The sequence below is a fragment of the Neospora caninum genome, chromosome XII (assembly GCF_000208865.1).
Source record: "Neospora caninum Liverpool complete genome, chromosome XII".
Classification (NCBI taxonomy): Eukaryota; Apicomplexa; class Conoidasida; order Eucoccidiorida; family Sarcocystidae; genus Neospora; species Neospora caninum.
This window is the reverse complement of record NC_018398.1, coordinates 5,039,956-5,056,409: the sequence shown is the minus strand read 5'-3', so window position 1 is coordinate 5,056,409 and position 16,454 is coordinate 5,039,956. Positions and strand designations below refer to the sequence as shown.

Genomic DNA, 16,454 nt, shown 5'->3' with positions numbered 1-16,454 from the left:
AAAAAGTGGGGGCACTGTGGTCTCCCGAATCCAGGTGATGAGCGCCGCTTCACGCGCGTGCCAGGAAGCGTTCTTCACTGGCGAAATAATAAAAAACCACATATACGCTTGTCTTCTGCCTCTGCCTTGGCATTTTTCTAAGGGCACTCTTGGATGAAACTTTTGCGTTTGCCTCGGAAAGACCGACCTGAGCTCTCCCCCGCGATTTGCCGTAAAAGGAAAGGAGACGCAGCCTCAACCGTGTCCCTTCCTTCTCTGTGCGTGCATGCCCACGATGGGCTGAGAGGAGAAAGGGGGTATCTCCGCTTCTTTTTAACGCATTCATAAGGGTTGGGGACCTCTGCCTTGCAGAATCTTTGAAGGACAACCTGGGCCTTAACCTCTGGCGTCACACCGCTTCCTTCGTCGCTTCTACCAGCGAATTTTCTCTCCCGCATATTACCTTGCTATCTCGCTCTCTCCTTCTACCTCTCTCTATCTCGCTTTCTCCTTCTACCTCTCTCTATCTCGCTTTCTCCTTCTACCTCTCTCTATCTCGCTTTCTCCTTCTATCTCTGTCTATCTCTCTTTCTCTTTCTATCCCTCCTCCTACCTTTGTCTATCTGCCTTGTCTTCTACCTCTCTTTCCATCTCTCCTTCTATCTCTCTTTATTTCTCTTCATCTTTCCACCTCTCCTTCTATCTCTCTTTAGTTCTCTTTTTCTTTCTATCTCTCCTCCTCTCTCCCGCCGGAGTCTCGCCAGCGTTCGCAGAGATGCTTTCTCTTGCTGAGGGTTCGCATGCGTTCCTTTCTTGTTTGTCTCGAGCCGCCTCTGGAGCTTCGATGTTACCCCTTTTCAGAAAATAAAGTACCCGGTCTTTCTCTAGAACAAATTTGAAGCGTACTTTATTGAACCTCCGAGGTTTTCTTCTCAAAGAGCGTGGCGCGTGGACAGCGCATGCGCTCAACTGAACCGCGTTTTTCGCGAGTTTTGCATGTGGGGCCACCCGTTTCTTTTTTCCCGGTCTCTTCTTTTTAGTCTCGCGGCGTTTGCGTCTCGATTCTCTTTTCCTTTCTAGAGAGAGAAGAATCTTTCCCTCTCTCTTGCTTTCCTCAGTGACACATCCGTTCCCTGTCCTCGAGGGCGTCATCGACGCGCTCTTTGCGGCCACGCAAACTTTCAATCGACGCTTTGACTCTCCAAGAACCGCGGCCTTACGGATCTGATCAAACCGGACTGCTTCGTCTCCTTTCTTCTCTTTTTCTTTCTTCTCCTCCTTCCTTCCCGTCTTTCTCCCCTTTTGTTCCTTTTCACTTCCGAGACGACCTCTCCGGGTTTGGCCGTCTCTTGTAGCCTCCACGTGTCGCGATTTCTCACTCCTTTCTCTCTTTTTCCTTTAACTTTTCTCCTTGCGTTCCTTATCTCATCTTTTTCAACTCGTGTCCCTGATCTTTCGTCTTCGGTCTCGCATTCCCGTCACCCTCTCTCCGCCGTCACCCTCTCTCCGCCGTCACCCTCTCTCCGCCGTCACCCTCTCTCCGCCGTCACCCTCTCTCCGCCGTGACCGTCTCCCTTCTTTGCCCGAATGTTTTGTCCCCTCCTCATTGTCCCGGCTCTCCCCTGCAGGCGCTTTTTCTCCCCAACAAGATGCGGATACACGCATCGAGGAAAGGCGTAGAGACTACACCGAGTCTCCGAAGCGTCTGCCGTCAGAAGCGTGAATATGACGAAGTTCCCGGCGCCCTCAGACGACCTGCCGCCGTGCCCCTGAGCGCCTCCTCGGCGTCTCCTCGGCGCCGCAATTCGCTTCTCCCGAACGGCGGAAAAGAACGGAGGCGCATGCAGACGCAAAAAAACAAAAGACGAGGAATCTTCCCACGAGGCTCGCGAAACGCTTCGCATGCTTACGGCGTCCAACGCGAACTCCCGTCCGGGCCACGACGCGCCCTCGCAGCAGCTGAGAGCAGCAAACAAAACAGGAGAAAAGAACAGAGCGACGAAGGGAGCGAAGAACAAAGCGAAGAAAAGAGCGATGGAGATTATGAAGAAGAGAGCGGCGCAGGGGAAGAAGAGAGAGGAGACGAGCGAGATGAAGAGAGAGAAGATGAAGGAGAAGATGCAGAGGGAGAAGAGGAAGAGGGAGATGGAGACGACGGAAAGGAAGCTGCAGAAGAAGAGGGAGGAGAGGATGGATCGGATTGTGGCGACGACTCTTTGTTTTCGTCGTCTGCATTTTCACAAATGGAGGGTGTTCTTCACACCCGTTTAGTTAGGACGCTCAACCACCACGGCTTCCGTCGGTTAACCGCGATTCAACATCTCGCAATTCCAACGGTCCTCCATGGCCACGACACCCTCGTTCAGTGCTTCACAGGTACTTGGAAGGCGGCAGGCGACATGCCCGAGCGGAAACGTACCAGTGTTATTTAGACGAACTGGAACGAAGCAGCGAAAGAATGGCATTTGGTAGAACACTTTTTGTCGCCAACACGCATTCAAGACATGTGCCGCAGATTACATGCCTTCATTGTATAACACAGTGGGTGATGAAAAAGACAGGATCAAGGACAACAATCGGTTCAAATGAGAAAGATCAACTGGCAGTCACGGCGAGAGAGGGATCCTGGCGTCTTACAGAAAAGGCCGTTAAGACGCTGCAGGTGGGAGAAGAAGAAAATGAGCGTTTCCGAGACACTGCCGAGAGGCCTTCGACGCTCGGCTCTGTGTTTCCCCTTAATTGAACGCGTTTCCTTCCTTCTGCCCCCAGCTGGCCTTCTCAAGGTGGAAAGGCAGGGAGACGAACCTCTGTTTTTGTTTCCTTGCGTGTGTGTGTCTCTGTGTGGTGTCTTTCGCTGGTGTCTCGTGTCGCTTCTGAAAGGCTTCTTGACTGGCCAAAGAAAGCGGCACGGCAGACCATTTGAAACGCATCTTCCCCATTCCGTTGCCTCTGTCCGTCGACTCGTGTTTCACCCATGTGTCTCTCGCATGGGTGTCTCACCTGATCGCTCTCTCTTTCTACTGCATGCATCTTTCTTCTTTGGTGCGGTGTCTTGGCTTTTCAGGCTCGGGGAAGACTCTCTGTTTCGTCGTGCCCCTGTTGCAGCAGCTTCTCTTGGAGCACGAAAGGACGGGGAAGAGTCTGAAGCGCAGCGACGGCACACGCGGCCTTCTTCTGATGCCAACTCGCGAGCTCGCCGTTCAGGCGTGCACGCAAATCAGCCGTCTGGCCCAGCTGTTTCCCTGGATCGTCGTAGCCGCCGTCACAGGTGCGAAGAAGGAAGGAAAGGGACGGCGTCGAGGAATTGGGGAACGGAAGCGACAGGGGGGAGAAACAGAAGACGAGAGCGCGCGAGACGCAGAAGAAACAGAACAAGGGGGAACGGAAGAATACGAAAGAGGAGGATAGGAGGAAGACGAACAGGCGCGAAGAGACGGATAGCCGAAAACGGAAACGCACGCACTTGACGAGACTACCACGAGAGGAGAGGAGAGGCAGAGAAATGAAAGAGGAAGACCGTCCACGAGACTTCAGTCGATGTGTGTGTAGAGGAGCGGCCTCTCGCCTGGCATATCGTCCTCCCTCGGTGGGGTCTTTCCACTCTTTCTCGCTGTTGCAGGCTTATCGTGTCCGATTTGTGGCGCCGCCTTCGACCTCGTGATAGTTTTCCGTCGCTCGCTTCTTGTCTTTTCTTCTTTTCTTTGCATCTTCGTTCTCCTCGTCTTTTCTGTCTCGTTTTCGTTCGGACTGTGTGTGTTTGTGTCTCTTTGTTTTCGCGGGTGGACGCTTTTTTCGCGCACGTTTCGCCTTGCGTTCGCCTCTCACCTGTCGCAGGTGGCGAGAAGAAGCAGTCCGAGAAGCGGCGCCTGCGGGCGGGGGTGACCATCCTTCTCTGCACGCCTGGGCGTGTGCTGGATCACCTGGCAACGACATCCTGCTTCGAAGTGTCCGCGCTTCATCTCTTGGTGCTTGACGAGGCGGATCGGCTCCTCGATTTGGGGTTCGAGGCGAAGCTGAAGAAAATCGTGACCATGCTCGCAGAGAAGAAGGCAGAGCAGTTGGAGATGAAGGCGCTTCGCCAGCAGATTCTGGAGGAACAAGGCCGAGACGCCAGAGACGCTGAAGCGCGCGAAGGAAGCGACAACGAGAGCGAAGCGTCGGACGAGGATTCCGACGCGCCGGCCGCGCCTGCAGGCAAGAAGACCCGCGTGGACACCACTAAACGGAACCCCGGTTTCTCCGATTCCGCTGACGCCACTTCGTCGGAAGCCGCTGCCGCCGCTCTGTCTGGGCGCGACGGTTTTCAGGTGATCATGGCCTCGGCAACTCTCACGCCTCAGGTCGAGCGTCTCGCAGCCTTCTGCCTGCGGCAAGAACCGCAGTGGGTCTCATTGGATCGCTACCACACACCGCTCCTGGCGCACCTCGCAGCGACAAACACTGAAGTTCCACCGCTGTCGCGGGGCTCTCCCCGAAAAGCGGCGGAATCCCCTCAAAGACGTGGCCTCGCCGTGTCGTCGACTGAGAGGAGTTTCCGTTTCCCGTGTTGCTGCGCGCTCTCTCCCGCGGCGCCTGACTCTTCCTCAGCTCGCGCTCAAGGCGACGAGGCGGCCGGCGAAGAACCGCGGTTCCACGTCCCGTCACAGCTTCGGCAGTACTATCTCCAGCTGTCTTCGCCGCGTATGCGACTCCTCCCGCTCCTTGCACTTCTTCTCCAAGTCGCAAAGACCGGCAACGGGAAAGCCATCGTCTTCGTCTCGTGCTGCGACGCCGTCGAACACTTCCACACCCTCCTGCAGCGACTCAGGTGGCCTGGGCCGATCCTCGATCGGGAGCAGAGACAGAGACAGAAAGAGCGACTGGCGTTCTTGCGACGCATCCAGGGAGGGGCGGCGCGCCAGGCGCTCAGGCGCGCAGCTCGCGGGCTGGAGGAGAAGAAGAAACGCAGAAAGCGCGAGTTGAGTGGCGAGGAAGACGCTCCGACGGAGAGCGAAAGCGAATCCGACGAGGAAGACGAAGACGAGGACGAGGCGGGAGACGAGTTGCTAGGCGACCACGTGCTCAGCGGTGTTTCGCTCTTCAAGCTCCACGGGCAAATGGGAAGGGACGACAGGTGAGCCATGGCTGCGTTTGGGCGCGGCGTCCTTGTGCACGGGGATCGGCTCGTGGGGCCGGCATCGCAGTGGGACGCGCCATGGCGCTCAGTGGAGGGAGGAAAACGCTTTTTGGAAGAGAATGGGGATGCAAGGTGAATGAGGTCCTCAGGGGAGAACACGAAAGCGAGCGAGGCGAGGAGACAGAGGGAGACGCGAGACACGCAGACAGCGAACTGATCGGCACCTCGCTTCGGCGTTCGTGCGGAGCTCCGGACGATACCTGCATCCCGTTTTTCATGTGTATGTACAGCCGAAACTCAGGTGTATGTACAGGGCCAAAATGGCTGAACTCAGGTGTACATACACTTGACAAAGTGGATGAATGTACACTGAATGGATGAGGATTTATAAATCCCGGTGCCGCTATAACCTTTGAAAAACGCCCGGTAGCGGAATTCGGAAACTGGCGTTATTTTCGCGGGGATCCGTTTTTCGTATCGCGCCTGCTTCGTCGTCCCATCTCTAGCTCACTGCATTTGGCGAGAAAACCGCGCTACTCTTGTTTCCTCTCGTCTGCCCGTTCTGCTGAGCCGGATATTCGCGCGTTTTCTCTATTTCCTGTGTTTCTGTGGTTGGCGGCTCTCAGACTGGGCTATCTGAAGGAATTCAGCGAAGCTCCTGGCGCCGCTGTTCTCTTTGCCACTGACGTGGCGGCGCGTGGACTTAATCTCCCCTACGTAAGAATCTCTCGAACGTTTTATCAAAAGAACAAGAGCCTATAGTCCCCGCCGCATGTTCCCGCGGCTCGTCTGTGGTTTCGCCAGGCACCATAAGATGCCTAGGTGTTGTGTCTTTCTTTCCGTGCCATGGCTGTCGTCTTGTTGGCAGCCAAACAGCTGGGCCTTGATGCAGGTTGTTTTGGGGTTTTCGGTATCATCATTATTTGCCTACTTGCGTTCTTGGTTGTCACTGCCCCGCGGGTCCTCGCTTCTGGCTTCGCCCGTTGCTTCTCTCGTGTCGTTTCCTCTCGACTGCGGCTGTTTTTGGATAGCCTGCAAATCCCCGTTTTCTCGTTTTGCTTCAGTTGTCGCCACGGGCCGTCGGCATCTTCCTCGGTTAGGGCGCCTCTGGTGTCTTCTCGCATGTGCCTGTTCTCGCGGGTTTCCCATCCCGCTTGTCTGCTCGCGCGTCCCCTCCTTTAGGGCTTTCTTTGATTTTTGCTTTTTGAAACAGGTCACCTGGATCGCCCAGTTCGACCTCCCACAGCAGGTCGAGGAGTATGTACACCGGATTGGGCGCACCGCGAGGCTCGGGAAAGAAGGCAACGCTTTGATCTTTCTTCTCGACTGCGAGAGCGGTAAGTCGCGCGGTGGAAAGGCAGGGAACAAATCGAAACCGACACAGGTCGATGTGGACGAAAACGCCGCGGCTGTGCGGGGGAGAGGAGCCGTCGCTCCTTTCTGCCTCTCTGTTTCTCAGCCAGGCAAAAACAGAGCAGCCGCCAGAAGCTCCGTCGTGTCTCGGGGGGCGGCAAGCCTTCTCATAACTGGAGTTATATTCGTATATCCTAGGTTCTACTGTGTCTGTGTTAATTCGATTGCTAAACAGCGTTTTTTCTGCTTCTCTGGATGTGACCCAAATCGCAAGGCGGTCTGTGCGCGCGGTTCGCCGTCATTTCTTCTCGCCGCATGAGCTGCACGCGGCCGGAGCAGACCGCATCCCCTCTTCTGCCAGTTCGCTTCCTGTCACATCACACGCGTTCTGTCCTTTGAGTGCTTTTGACGACTCCTTTTAGTTTTGCTTCCTCGCCCCTGCCTCCGCCGTGTGTCTTCTCTCCTCTTATTTCCCGGTCTCGTGTCTCCTCGTGCCTCTTTTGCGTGGCGCTCACCAGGTTATGCGGAGTATCTGCAGCAGCGCGGCTTCTCCTCTCTCCAGGAGATGGACGAGTCGCGGATGCTGGAGACCCTCTTTGCGTCGCACATGCCCGAATATCTGCGTCACCTCGAAAATCCAACATCCTTCTTAGTCAAGCAGTTTGCGGCCTTTGTGGCTGAACGGCCTTCTCTCCTTCAAACAGCGCGCAGAGCCTTCCTAGGCACCCTCAGGTACAGACACAGAGACATGCACTCGTCCCCACCTACTGCCCTACATCGTAGGCGACAGAAACAAGAACGCGTCCTGTTCACATCCGTTGTGAAAATCGAACCTGTCCTGCGCATAAGTTCTCTCGCCTGCGAATTCCTCCAGGCACGCAGAGAACTCCCGTAGAAAAAACCTAGAAAGACACTCACGCCCCCCGTTTTGTCAAGTGCGCATACTGATGCAAGTGTACACAATTGCATGTAAATTCACCTATGCCTCTTCGCTTTACGGAAATGCTTCTGTGGAGTGTCTAATCGAACAGATCGTTCCGAATCCGTCTTGAAGTGTATGTCTTTGGCTACTTTCTTTCATACAGTTTTTTTACATCAACATGTACACACACATACACATGCACATAAACCTATATACGCGTATATATATATATATATATTGTTTGCCCATGTATGTGTATGAGACCCGTGGACTGGCGTCGTTCTGCGGCGTCGTTTTTCAAAGCTCACTGGAAGTCTGTTTTTTTCTTGCAGAGCCCTGCGTTGTCTGGGAAAGGAGGCTAGGGCAGTTTGTTCCCACGCGTCGCTTCACACCGGCCATTTGGCAACTTCGTTTGGGTTGAACGAGACGCCGCGCGAGGCCGCAATGCGTCTCAAGACGGGCGAGTCTCCTCGCCCTGTCCCCAGCGGGAAAGGCGCTGCGGGCGGCTTCGGATCTCGACCGGGGCAGAAGGGGCTGCCTGGCACTGCCGGGCGATCTTCTCGGCCCGCGCCAAAAGACAGGAAAGCGAGGAAACAGGTGCCGCAGTTTGGCGCCAGCAGCTCTTTGGCAGGCGGCCGGAGAGACAAGGAAGGGCGCGGCGGACGCGCTGAGGACCGCGCGGAGATCGAGGTGGTTCCCGGGACTCATGTGGGGAGTTCGGGGCCCAAGAAAGCAGAGAAGAGAGACAGTTTGTCGACGCCAAAGGCCAGCGACCCCGATGCCGCGAGGGCGGCTGAACGGCTCCGCGTGAAGGGCGACCTTCTGCGCTTCGCGGGGAAAAGCGGGAAGCGGGAAAAGGCCAGCTTCGCGTCTTCCTCTGGGGCACGGAAGCGGCCGAGGCCAGACGCCGCGGGTGAAGGCGCGAAAGCGAGGAAGAAAGGCCGAAGAGAAGAGCTGGCAAACGGGAGAAAAGCCGGTTTCTCAAAACCTTTCTCAAACAAGAAGGGTGAGGCACAGCGAGGCACAGGCAACAAGGCAGGGGGAGGCGTGTCGCACGCGAGAAGAATCCGAAACTTGTCACAGAGCGAGTTTGCAGCTTAGAACCTGACAGGAAAAGGGGTGTTGGGTGTTTTTCGCTCTGCCGAACCGAGTTGGGGCACACTGCACGCGCGAGCAAACCTCAGCCGCAGTTCAAAAGTGTCGCTCTTTCGCGGATAAGTCTGATGGGTTATATGATCTTTCCGCGACTGGCAACTCCACGGGAGAAAACGCCCAAGCTGCGTCCCGCTTTTTGCGTTTCGCGCAGAGCTCCCTTTCTGCTGGAAAGCACTTTTCGGGTTCTTCCCGTAGGCAACAAATCCACCATTCCACACCAGTCGGGGATGCAAACTGGAAATCCTGAAGTCGCGAATTCCTGTCAATCGACCGCGCATCTCCCGCGAGATCCCATCTCACCAACTTACCCCACATAGATACTGCATATATGTATATGTATATGTTTATAGTTGTTTTTGTTTATGGACCAGTTACCTTAAGTTGCGCTGTGTTGCTAAAGGGGGGACACGTGCGAAGTAGCGTGGAGACAAATCACTCATCGTGGTGTCATGAGTAACAGGATTTCCGCTGGAGGGTAGACCGATGGATCAGGAAATACAGTGCGCCGGTGATGGCGATTTTAAGTGTCCCGGCATACGCGGCTGTACACCCTCCCCTCGCCCTTTTTAGCTCGCCCTGTGGAGCGAAGCACCGTCCTCAAATCGACTGATTCCATTTCCCGTTAACATGCTCAGACTGACACTTCGTTTCGGGGAACCGGGGGGAGTGATTGGCTCGGTAGAACGGCAAAAAAAAGGTAGTAACTCTTCCCCCACTGTTCGAACTCACAAGAAACGCCCAAACGGGTACCGATACTCGCGAAACGGAGCTGTTTTCTGCAGTGTACGTGGTGATTCGGTGTGGCGCGAAAAGGCCACAGTCGTGGGACTCGAAACCGCGTCGTGGCGCTGCATGTACACCCGGCAGCACGAACAAGCACCGCCGGGCAAGTGAGTCCTAGGGCAATCAAAACCGTCCGTGGGATGTCTGCACTGTCAGCTGTTTGTGGGCAGTTTCTGTCGACGGACTTGGCGACGAAGTGTGCCTCTGGCGCGAAGATGCAAAAGAAACGAACAGATATTGAAGGGTCGGTCCAATGGATTCGCATGAATCCGCGCGTCTACGACACCGCGGAGACGAGGGAAAACAAAAGCCAAAACCAAAAAGTCCCAGCACAAAGCAAAGAGAGCGTTTCCTGTAGAACAGAGCATTCACATGTTTGAAAAACTGCCCCACGATCAGGAATCTCTGCGGCACGCAACGGATTTGCGACAGCACGCGTGCGAAAACCCCCTCTGAGGAGGACATGCGCGCGCTCAGCTGTCTATACACTTCGGGGTTTGGGTCATCGATGCTTTTCTTCAGAGCACGGGGGAGAGGCCCGCGCCAGCTGGTCAGCTCCCCCGTGCCTCGAGGCCGAGTCCGACTTCTAGAAAAACGAGAAGTTCCGTTGCGCGTGTCTTCTGATCTGGAAGTCCTGACTTTCTGCAGCCCCTGCGCGTGAGGGTTCCTCTCTTGTTGTCTATTTCGTCTTCGCCTGGCGGGGCGGTGGGCGGCGAGCCTACAGTGTTCCTTCATCGAGGTTGTAGGTGCCTTCTTCCTTCGGTCTCTCTGGATAGATCAACGGGTGCATCTGTGCCACATATGCGCAAACCCAGCTGAGGAAACACGAAAAGGCAGAAGCGAAAAGGAGACGAGAGAAAAGTGAGACACGGGGGGACACTGAGAACAGCCACACGCACGAGAGCCCTGCATCGACATTCACTACGCCGAGCTACGAAAAGTGCGCAAGAAAACGTGAAGAAAGAAGAAGCGGCGAGTGACTGAATGAACGGGACTTACAACATCCAGAGGCAAACCATGGCTGTCGTGACGAGGGTGATCATGAGCCTAAAAAAAAAACAAAAAAAAGAGAAGAAACGTTCGTGAAACAAGGTCGTTTTGCTTCTTCTCGCCTGCACGAAGCCTCCAGTGAGAAGAAACGTCCAAAATTTTCTCCCTGCCTCCTTCCCCATGAATGAGAGGACAGTTACCGCCACAAAATGCATGGCGCCGAAGGAAAGAGCACCGGAGGCGCGTGGACACGCACCCTTAAAACGCCCTTTCTGTCGCATGGTGCGTTCGCTTTCGCCTCTCGGCGTCGCGCCTCGTCCTTTCCTTTATATCCTTCTCAACTTTTTAATCGTCTCTTCTGTTCTCCCCTGCCCTCCTGCGCGTTCCTTTTCTCCGCTGCGGTGAGCACTGGCAAACAAAAAAAACAGCCCACAGCCAGGCCACGTGGGAGATCCAGGCCTCAACAGACACCCAAGAAGAACACACCCAGTTCGCGGACACGTCCTATTCCGCGAGGTCGCCTCTTTTTGCTTTTGCAGCGTGGGGAGCGCATGCGATTCGGCCTCCCGCCGATGCTCACCCGATCATTTCCTTTTTGGAAATGTTCCGCGTGTTCTCAGGGCGCAGAAGAATGAAGGGAAGGATCATGCACAGAAGTACGCCGACTCCGACGCACACGCCCGTGCCGATCCAGATGGTTCCGACTGCCATGGTGAAGGAAATCAAAAACGAGTCCTGTCGCCTCTCCAGGACTTCACTGAAGGCGCACAGAGGGCCTCCTCGGAAAGAAGCGGATGGCCCACACAAAGCAGACCGACCACAAAAAAGAGCCTCAAAAAATGTCCTATCTACATATATACATGTATGATTAAAGCATATATATATGTAGATTTTTACAGAGACTGGTCTGGTCTTGGAAAAGATAGAACGTGATTCCTGATTGAAATTCGGAGTTCCTTTATCTGGAAACGATTCGCGCGAGTTCGGCCCGAGTCTATTGCAAGGCGGAGGCTTTCGTCAGAGGAGGCGAAGGACCAGAAAAACGCCAAGAAAACGCGCTCAAGCTATGTGGAGAGGGGGGAAAATGCCTGTGACAGGAAGACGGCAAGCGAGAGAGCGAAAAGCCGGAGTTTCAGGGAAGCTCGGCGATCGGGGGCGGCCGAAGCGCTGGAGGGAACAGCGGGAGTCTCGTTGGAAGTTTTGCCGTGAGTAGAAAAACGGACTTAGGCCAGGGGAAACTCGGGAAAGTTCAGTCGAAAACTGGAAAACCAAAACAAAAAGAAACTCTCGCAGGCAGCCTCCGATGAAAGGTGAGCGACGCGGCTGCTGTAAGTGTCGAGAGTGGACTTTGCGGTAGTGTGTGACGGCGCGGAAAAGGTCGGCTGCTTCTGACAGGAAAAAACGGACGGAACAAGACGAAAAGCTGAGGCGAACGAGGAAACGGGAACCAGAGAGAACAGAGAGAGCACGAGGAAGCGAGACGGGAGGGGACGTTTCGTAGCGCGGGAGACGAACAGAGAGCGCTCGGGAAAGAGGACTGAGACTGGACGGGAGAAATGCCTAGGCCGCGCACCTTCACCTTTTTCCAAAGAAAAAAGAACGGCTTCAGAGGGAAAACGCCCCCGCAAAGACACAGTGAACAAAAAGGGGAAGACGGGAAAGTGAAACAGCGCGAGATGTAAGAGAGCGCTGGAAAAGCCGCGCGCAGAATTTTGGAAACGAAGGAGAGAGACCGCCGGGACTGAGTGACACGAAGAAGCGAAGGCGTTATTGAGGAAGAAAAATCTCGTGGAAACGCGGAAAATCGTTCGTCCAGGAAACGCCAAAACTAGCCGAGAGAGGTCCCGAGCGTGAAACCCTCTCTCCTTGCAGCGCGTGTCGAAAACAGCTTTTCAACTGCCCTACAACCGCCGCGAGACGAACCGGCGCGACACCAGCCGCGCACGAAGGCCTACACACGAGACAGAAAGCACAGCGTTTCTTCAAAGAATACAGGCGCGAGAAAGGGAGAACCTTAGCAGAACCCTCTCAGCATTCTGTGAAACGCGGCTTTTTTAGAGAAGTGAGGAACCGGTTATCCAGCTGCACTGTATATCTCGTGGCTCTGCGAGAAGAGGCTGTGTGGCCAGGAGAGCTACCCCCGGTTGACACTCTCCGAGAGTCGCGGGAGCTCCTTAATTCTCTCTGTTCGGCTTCTCTCCTCAAAACAGAGGGAAGGTGAAGAGTGGGGGAGCGGTTGCGGTGCGGGGAAGTCCGCAGTTGCCACCGAGATATTGCGTTTCAGCGCAAACACCGATTGTCTGTCCAGAAGAGAGCAGAGAGTGAACCACCAGTCCCCTCCAGCCCCTTTCACACGTCACACTTTTTTCAGAACGGTGTTGATCTCTGGATCTGCTGCGCAGTTTGCCTGGACTTTGGAACAACTGTTTGGGCTCTTGCTGTTAAAAAGAAGCGTACCAGGCGGCTGGTTGCTGCATAGGCGTAACCAGGCTGTCTTCCGGTACGCGAGCGCCGAGGAGTTGGGTGATGTGTAAGGGGACGCGACCTCAAGAAACAGACGGGGCATTCGTGTGCCGTTTTTCTGGGGGGTGAAACCCAGTCAACTGTACGACCCCTCTCCCTGTTAGTAAAACGGCGGAACGAGCTATTCTTTGCTGTCGTCGCCTCGAGAGCCCTTGTTCCAGAGCTCCTTGCAGCGGGCACACGTCAGTGTCGTTGTCGCTTTGTTTTTCGCGGGAATTCCAGCGTCTCGCGTACAACCTGTTCGTGTAGACGCTGACACAAATTACGGAAGCGATCGAGGCTTCCTGTGCGTTTCATCCTGACCACAAATACCGTTTTGCGCCAGTTCGTCAAAAGAACCCTCTGCTGCATCGCCGCCCGGACTGCTTACGCTGCCTTTCGTGAAAGGAGCTCTTACCGTGCAGCTTCGTGGAAATGTCGCTCCTTGTATCTTTAGATTCCGATGCATCGATATCGGATAGCCTGTTGTTCGGGTAATCGCACGAAAAGAGGCGAGTAGCCCGCGCTCCCTCTAGACTGTTTCAGGCACACCCGCGCAACTCCCGTGGTGAAACAGCCGGCGTGTGCGGCAACTAGGCATTTGTGCGCCATCCACACACTCCGGCGTTCACGTGAACAGACGAACGGTACGGGATCGTTTCGACGGTCCCCTAGAAGATGCGGATTCCCTGTGGACGTTGCACATCAAGTTGGATGGCTTCTGCACTAGCAAGTGCCGCGACATCTCGTGTGAAGAGGACAGCACAAACAGGGAAACCACATGTTTCCGGTGAGGAGATACAACATGCGACACGTAGCGAAGACTCCAAAGGGTACGCAGGGTAGCAGCGGAGAGGTTTGTTTCTGCGCCAGACGGCATCGTGGCAGCCGTGGCTTTCAGATCACTGCGTTTTGCCCGCTCATATATATACAGATCCGGACAACACATTCCTTGGTACAAGAAACAAGAATACGCGCAGCCTGCTGGGAACGAGAGACCAGACTGTCTCGTTTTCTGTCCGGTCTGAGTGACAACGTGTTCAGTCGACGGGACCACCACTGGAGGGTTACCGTGTTGCAGGACTCGATCAGCGCCAGTAGCGTCTTCGCTCATCAGCGAATTTGTGTGCCTGTCCTGCCTAGGGAATCCACCTTTGGGAGTCGCGCATCCAATTTGTGTTAGGCCTCTCTTTTTCCTGGAAATATCACGAGTGGACGTGAACGACTGACTCTCAGTGCGTCGATCTGTCTCCCCAGAGACACAGCCGAAATGCAGCTATACTGCTTCGGGCTTTCTCAGGGTTCCCCTCTCTGCTGTAGCTTCACAGTTGTTTCTCAGGTGAGCGCCCCATTGAACCATCTGGCCTCACCTCTTCTTGCAAGAGAGAACGCCCGGGAAAATGGGAGCTGTGTCGATGAGGCCTTAAGAATAATGGGCAAAACCGGGGCGGGTTGTAACGAGAGTTTTGATGTTCCGGATGCAGATCCATCGATCTGTGTCTGAGGAAACCCGTGAAAGCACCGCAAACGAAACCCTCGAGCAACGCCTACTGACACATACATGGAGACAGAAAAGACTTGTGTTTGCTTCTCCAGACTGCAAAAACCATTGAAGACACCGTCATGGGAAGTGCACGAGACCACGGATTTAGCAACATCCTCTGCCAGAGGTTGCGATGCCTTTGCGAACACACCAGTGGCAGCAGCACGCAACATGCTAGCCTCTTTCTGCCTCATCGCTTTGATTCACAAGGGAACTGCAGCACCCCTCAAAACGCGTTCCTGAGGTCCTCCCTTGTCAAAACAAGTGCTCGCCTGATGCTCAGTGACTAGCGGGGCGAACCGCGGAACTCTCCCCTAGCCGGAGGCTCCACAGTAGTCTCTGCCTGCGGATATCTGAGGGTTTCGCTGGCAATCTTGGTAAAGCGGGTGTCTCCCAGCACTCTCTTCGTTTCAAGTGGAAGCGCACAGAGGTCCTTGCGTTTTGCGAAGAAGAGAGCTGGACGAATCCGGGCACCGTGCCACGCAAACTCTCTGCGAGACTTGCGCTCTCTACTCACGTGGCCGAGTATGTGGCGTGCGTCTTGGTGTTTGTTTGTGTCTTTTCTCGGTTCAGATGTGTCTTTTCACACTAGGAAAAATCGCTGAAGGACCACAAGCGCAAACCTCCGGTTTCCCCGGCACATGTGCCGCCCTCTCCCCCCGACCTCTTGGCTGCATTCAGTTTGTCGAATCGCCGCGAATTCGTTCGTCCTCATTTTAACGTCACATGGAACTCGCTCTCGTTTACGGTGACACGGCGCAGAACCGAAACAACCGAAACAGATCTTTCCTTTCACAAACGTTAGGTCCGGAAAGCCGTTCCGCCCGTTTGTCTTTTTTTTCTGCTTCTTTGCCGCTCTTCCCGACGCCGTCCAGTCTCATGTGAGAGTCGCGGCTGGTGCCTCCGCGACTCACCTTCGTTCCTTTATCAACCGTGTGCTACGGTTAGAGCTACGCTCTTTTGGATTGTTCCTTTTCCGTCCGCATTATCCAGATGAGGAGAAAGTTGCCTTTTTTTCCAGATGCTCGTCCCCGCGGGGCTTCATCGAGCAAGCGCTGTTACGGCGGTCTTGCCAGCAAAAACTCGCCAGCCGTCAACAGCGCATTTTGACCTGTTCTCTTCGCGGGGTAGAACCCTTTCCCATCGGATGCGAGAGAACCCGCCACTGCTCAATTAGGGGAGAGCGGATGGCATTTGTCCTTCGCAGAGCTCTGTTGAAACCGAGATTCATCTGGGATTTTTGTGTGTTGGTGTATACATGTGTACACATACGGAGAGGTAGAAGTAAGCACTAGGAACTCTCTCCTTGTATTCTCCAGGATTTCTTTCTTTTTGTCTGCTAACACAAATCTCCTGCCAATGCGATTTCAACTCCACCTCTTGACTATCTCCCTCCATTTTCTCCAGGCTGTAACGGCCTTATATCTTAAAGTGTGTCTTCTGTCGTGTCCCTCTTTTCCCTCTTGGAGTTGCCTTGCCGGCGCGAAAGGCGGAGCTGCCGTGTCCCAGTTGATCGGGAACAGCCCCTGCTTCACTGAGGGCTGCATTTCTGGTTTTCCCGAAGGCTCTCACCACAGGGGTTGGGGGTTCGCTCGTCATTTCGGCACGTACTGTCTCTATCCGATCTGGGTGCATCGGCTTTGCCTTTTCGGGAAGCGGCAGTTCAGTTACAAGCAAAGGGACCAGCCGCAGCGCTCATGAGCTCGTAAACGCAGGGAGCCCGGGAGGTGTCTGTACACCGGCGGCGCGACGTAGCCGGAGCGTTTTCCTGTCCCAAGGCCCGCCCCTTTCTTTTGGCTGCTTCTGTTCCCCTTCCCTGTCTGTTTCTCTTCTCCGTCACGAGCCGTCTCGATGGCAGCACTGCGCGTTTCAAATCGAGAAACATTTCCTCGCTGTCGTCTCCACTCGTCTTCTCCGTCTTCCTCGTTGGCCTCGTTTTCACGATTGCTTTCCGAAGGCAGGCGTTTACAGGCTTTTCTGTCCTCGATTCTCGGTACTCGTTTCCTTGCGCTCTCTCACTCTTCCCTGCGTCTCCCTTCGTCGTCCCTCACCCCTTCCTCGTGTTTCCTCACTTGTCCCCCGTCTCCCCTTTCTCCCTCTCTTCCGCCTGC

General features: G+C 54.9%; 2 protein-coding genes across 2 annotated transcripts; one reads left to right on the top strand and one right to left on the bottom strand.

The window, feature by feature from the left end:
* Positions 1-1,694: 1,694 nt before the first annotated feature.
* On the top strand, positions 1,695-8,471 carry NCLIV_066580 (putative ATP-dependent RNA helicase; the record flags this gene model as incomplete). The annotated part of the gene is made up of 7 exons (XM_003886209.1): positions 1,695-2,355; positions 3,044-3,247; positions 3,814-5,092; positions 5,722-5,812; positions 6,309-6,432; positions 6,967-7,180; positions 7,703-8,471. Coding segments are annotated over 7 exons (3,342 nt in total), but the record flags the coding sequence as incomplete, so codon positions are not given.
* A 1,555-nt stretch (positions 8,472-10,026) lies between these two features.
* NCLIV_066570 (conserved hypothetical protein) lies at positions 10,027-11,009 on the bottom strand (the record flags this gene model as incomplete). Its single annotated transcript, XM_003886208.1, has 3 exons — positions 10,027-10,123; positions 10,308-10,355; positions 10,879-11,009. The coding sequence occupies 3 exons, from the start codon at positions 11,007-11,009 to the stop codon at positions 10,027-10,029; spliced, it is 276 nt and encodes a 91-aa protein (XP_003886257.1).
* Between the last annotated feature and the right edge of the window lie 5,445 nt (positions 11,010-16,454).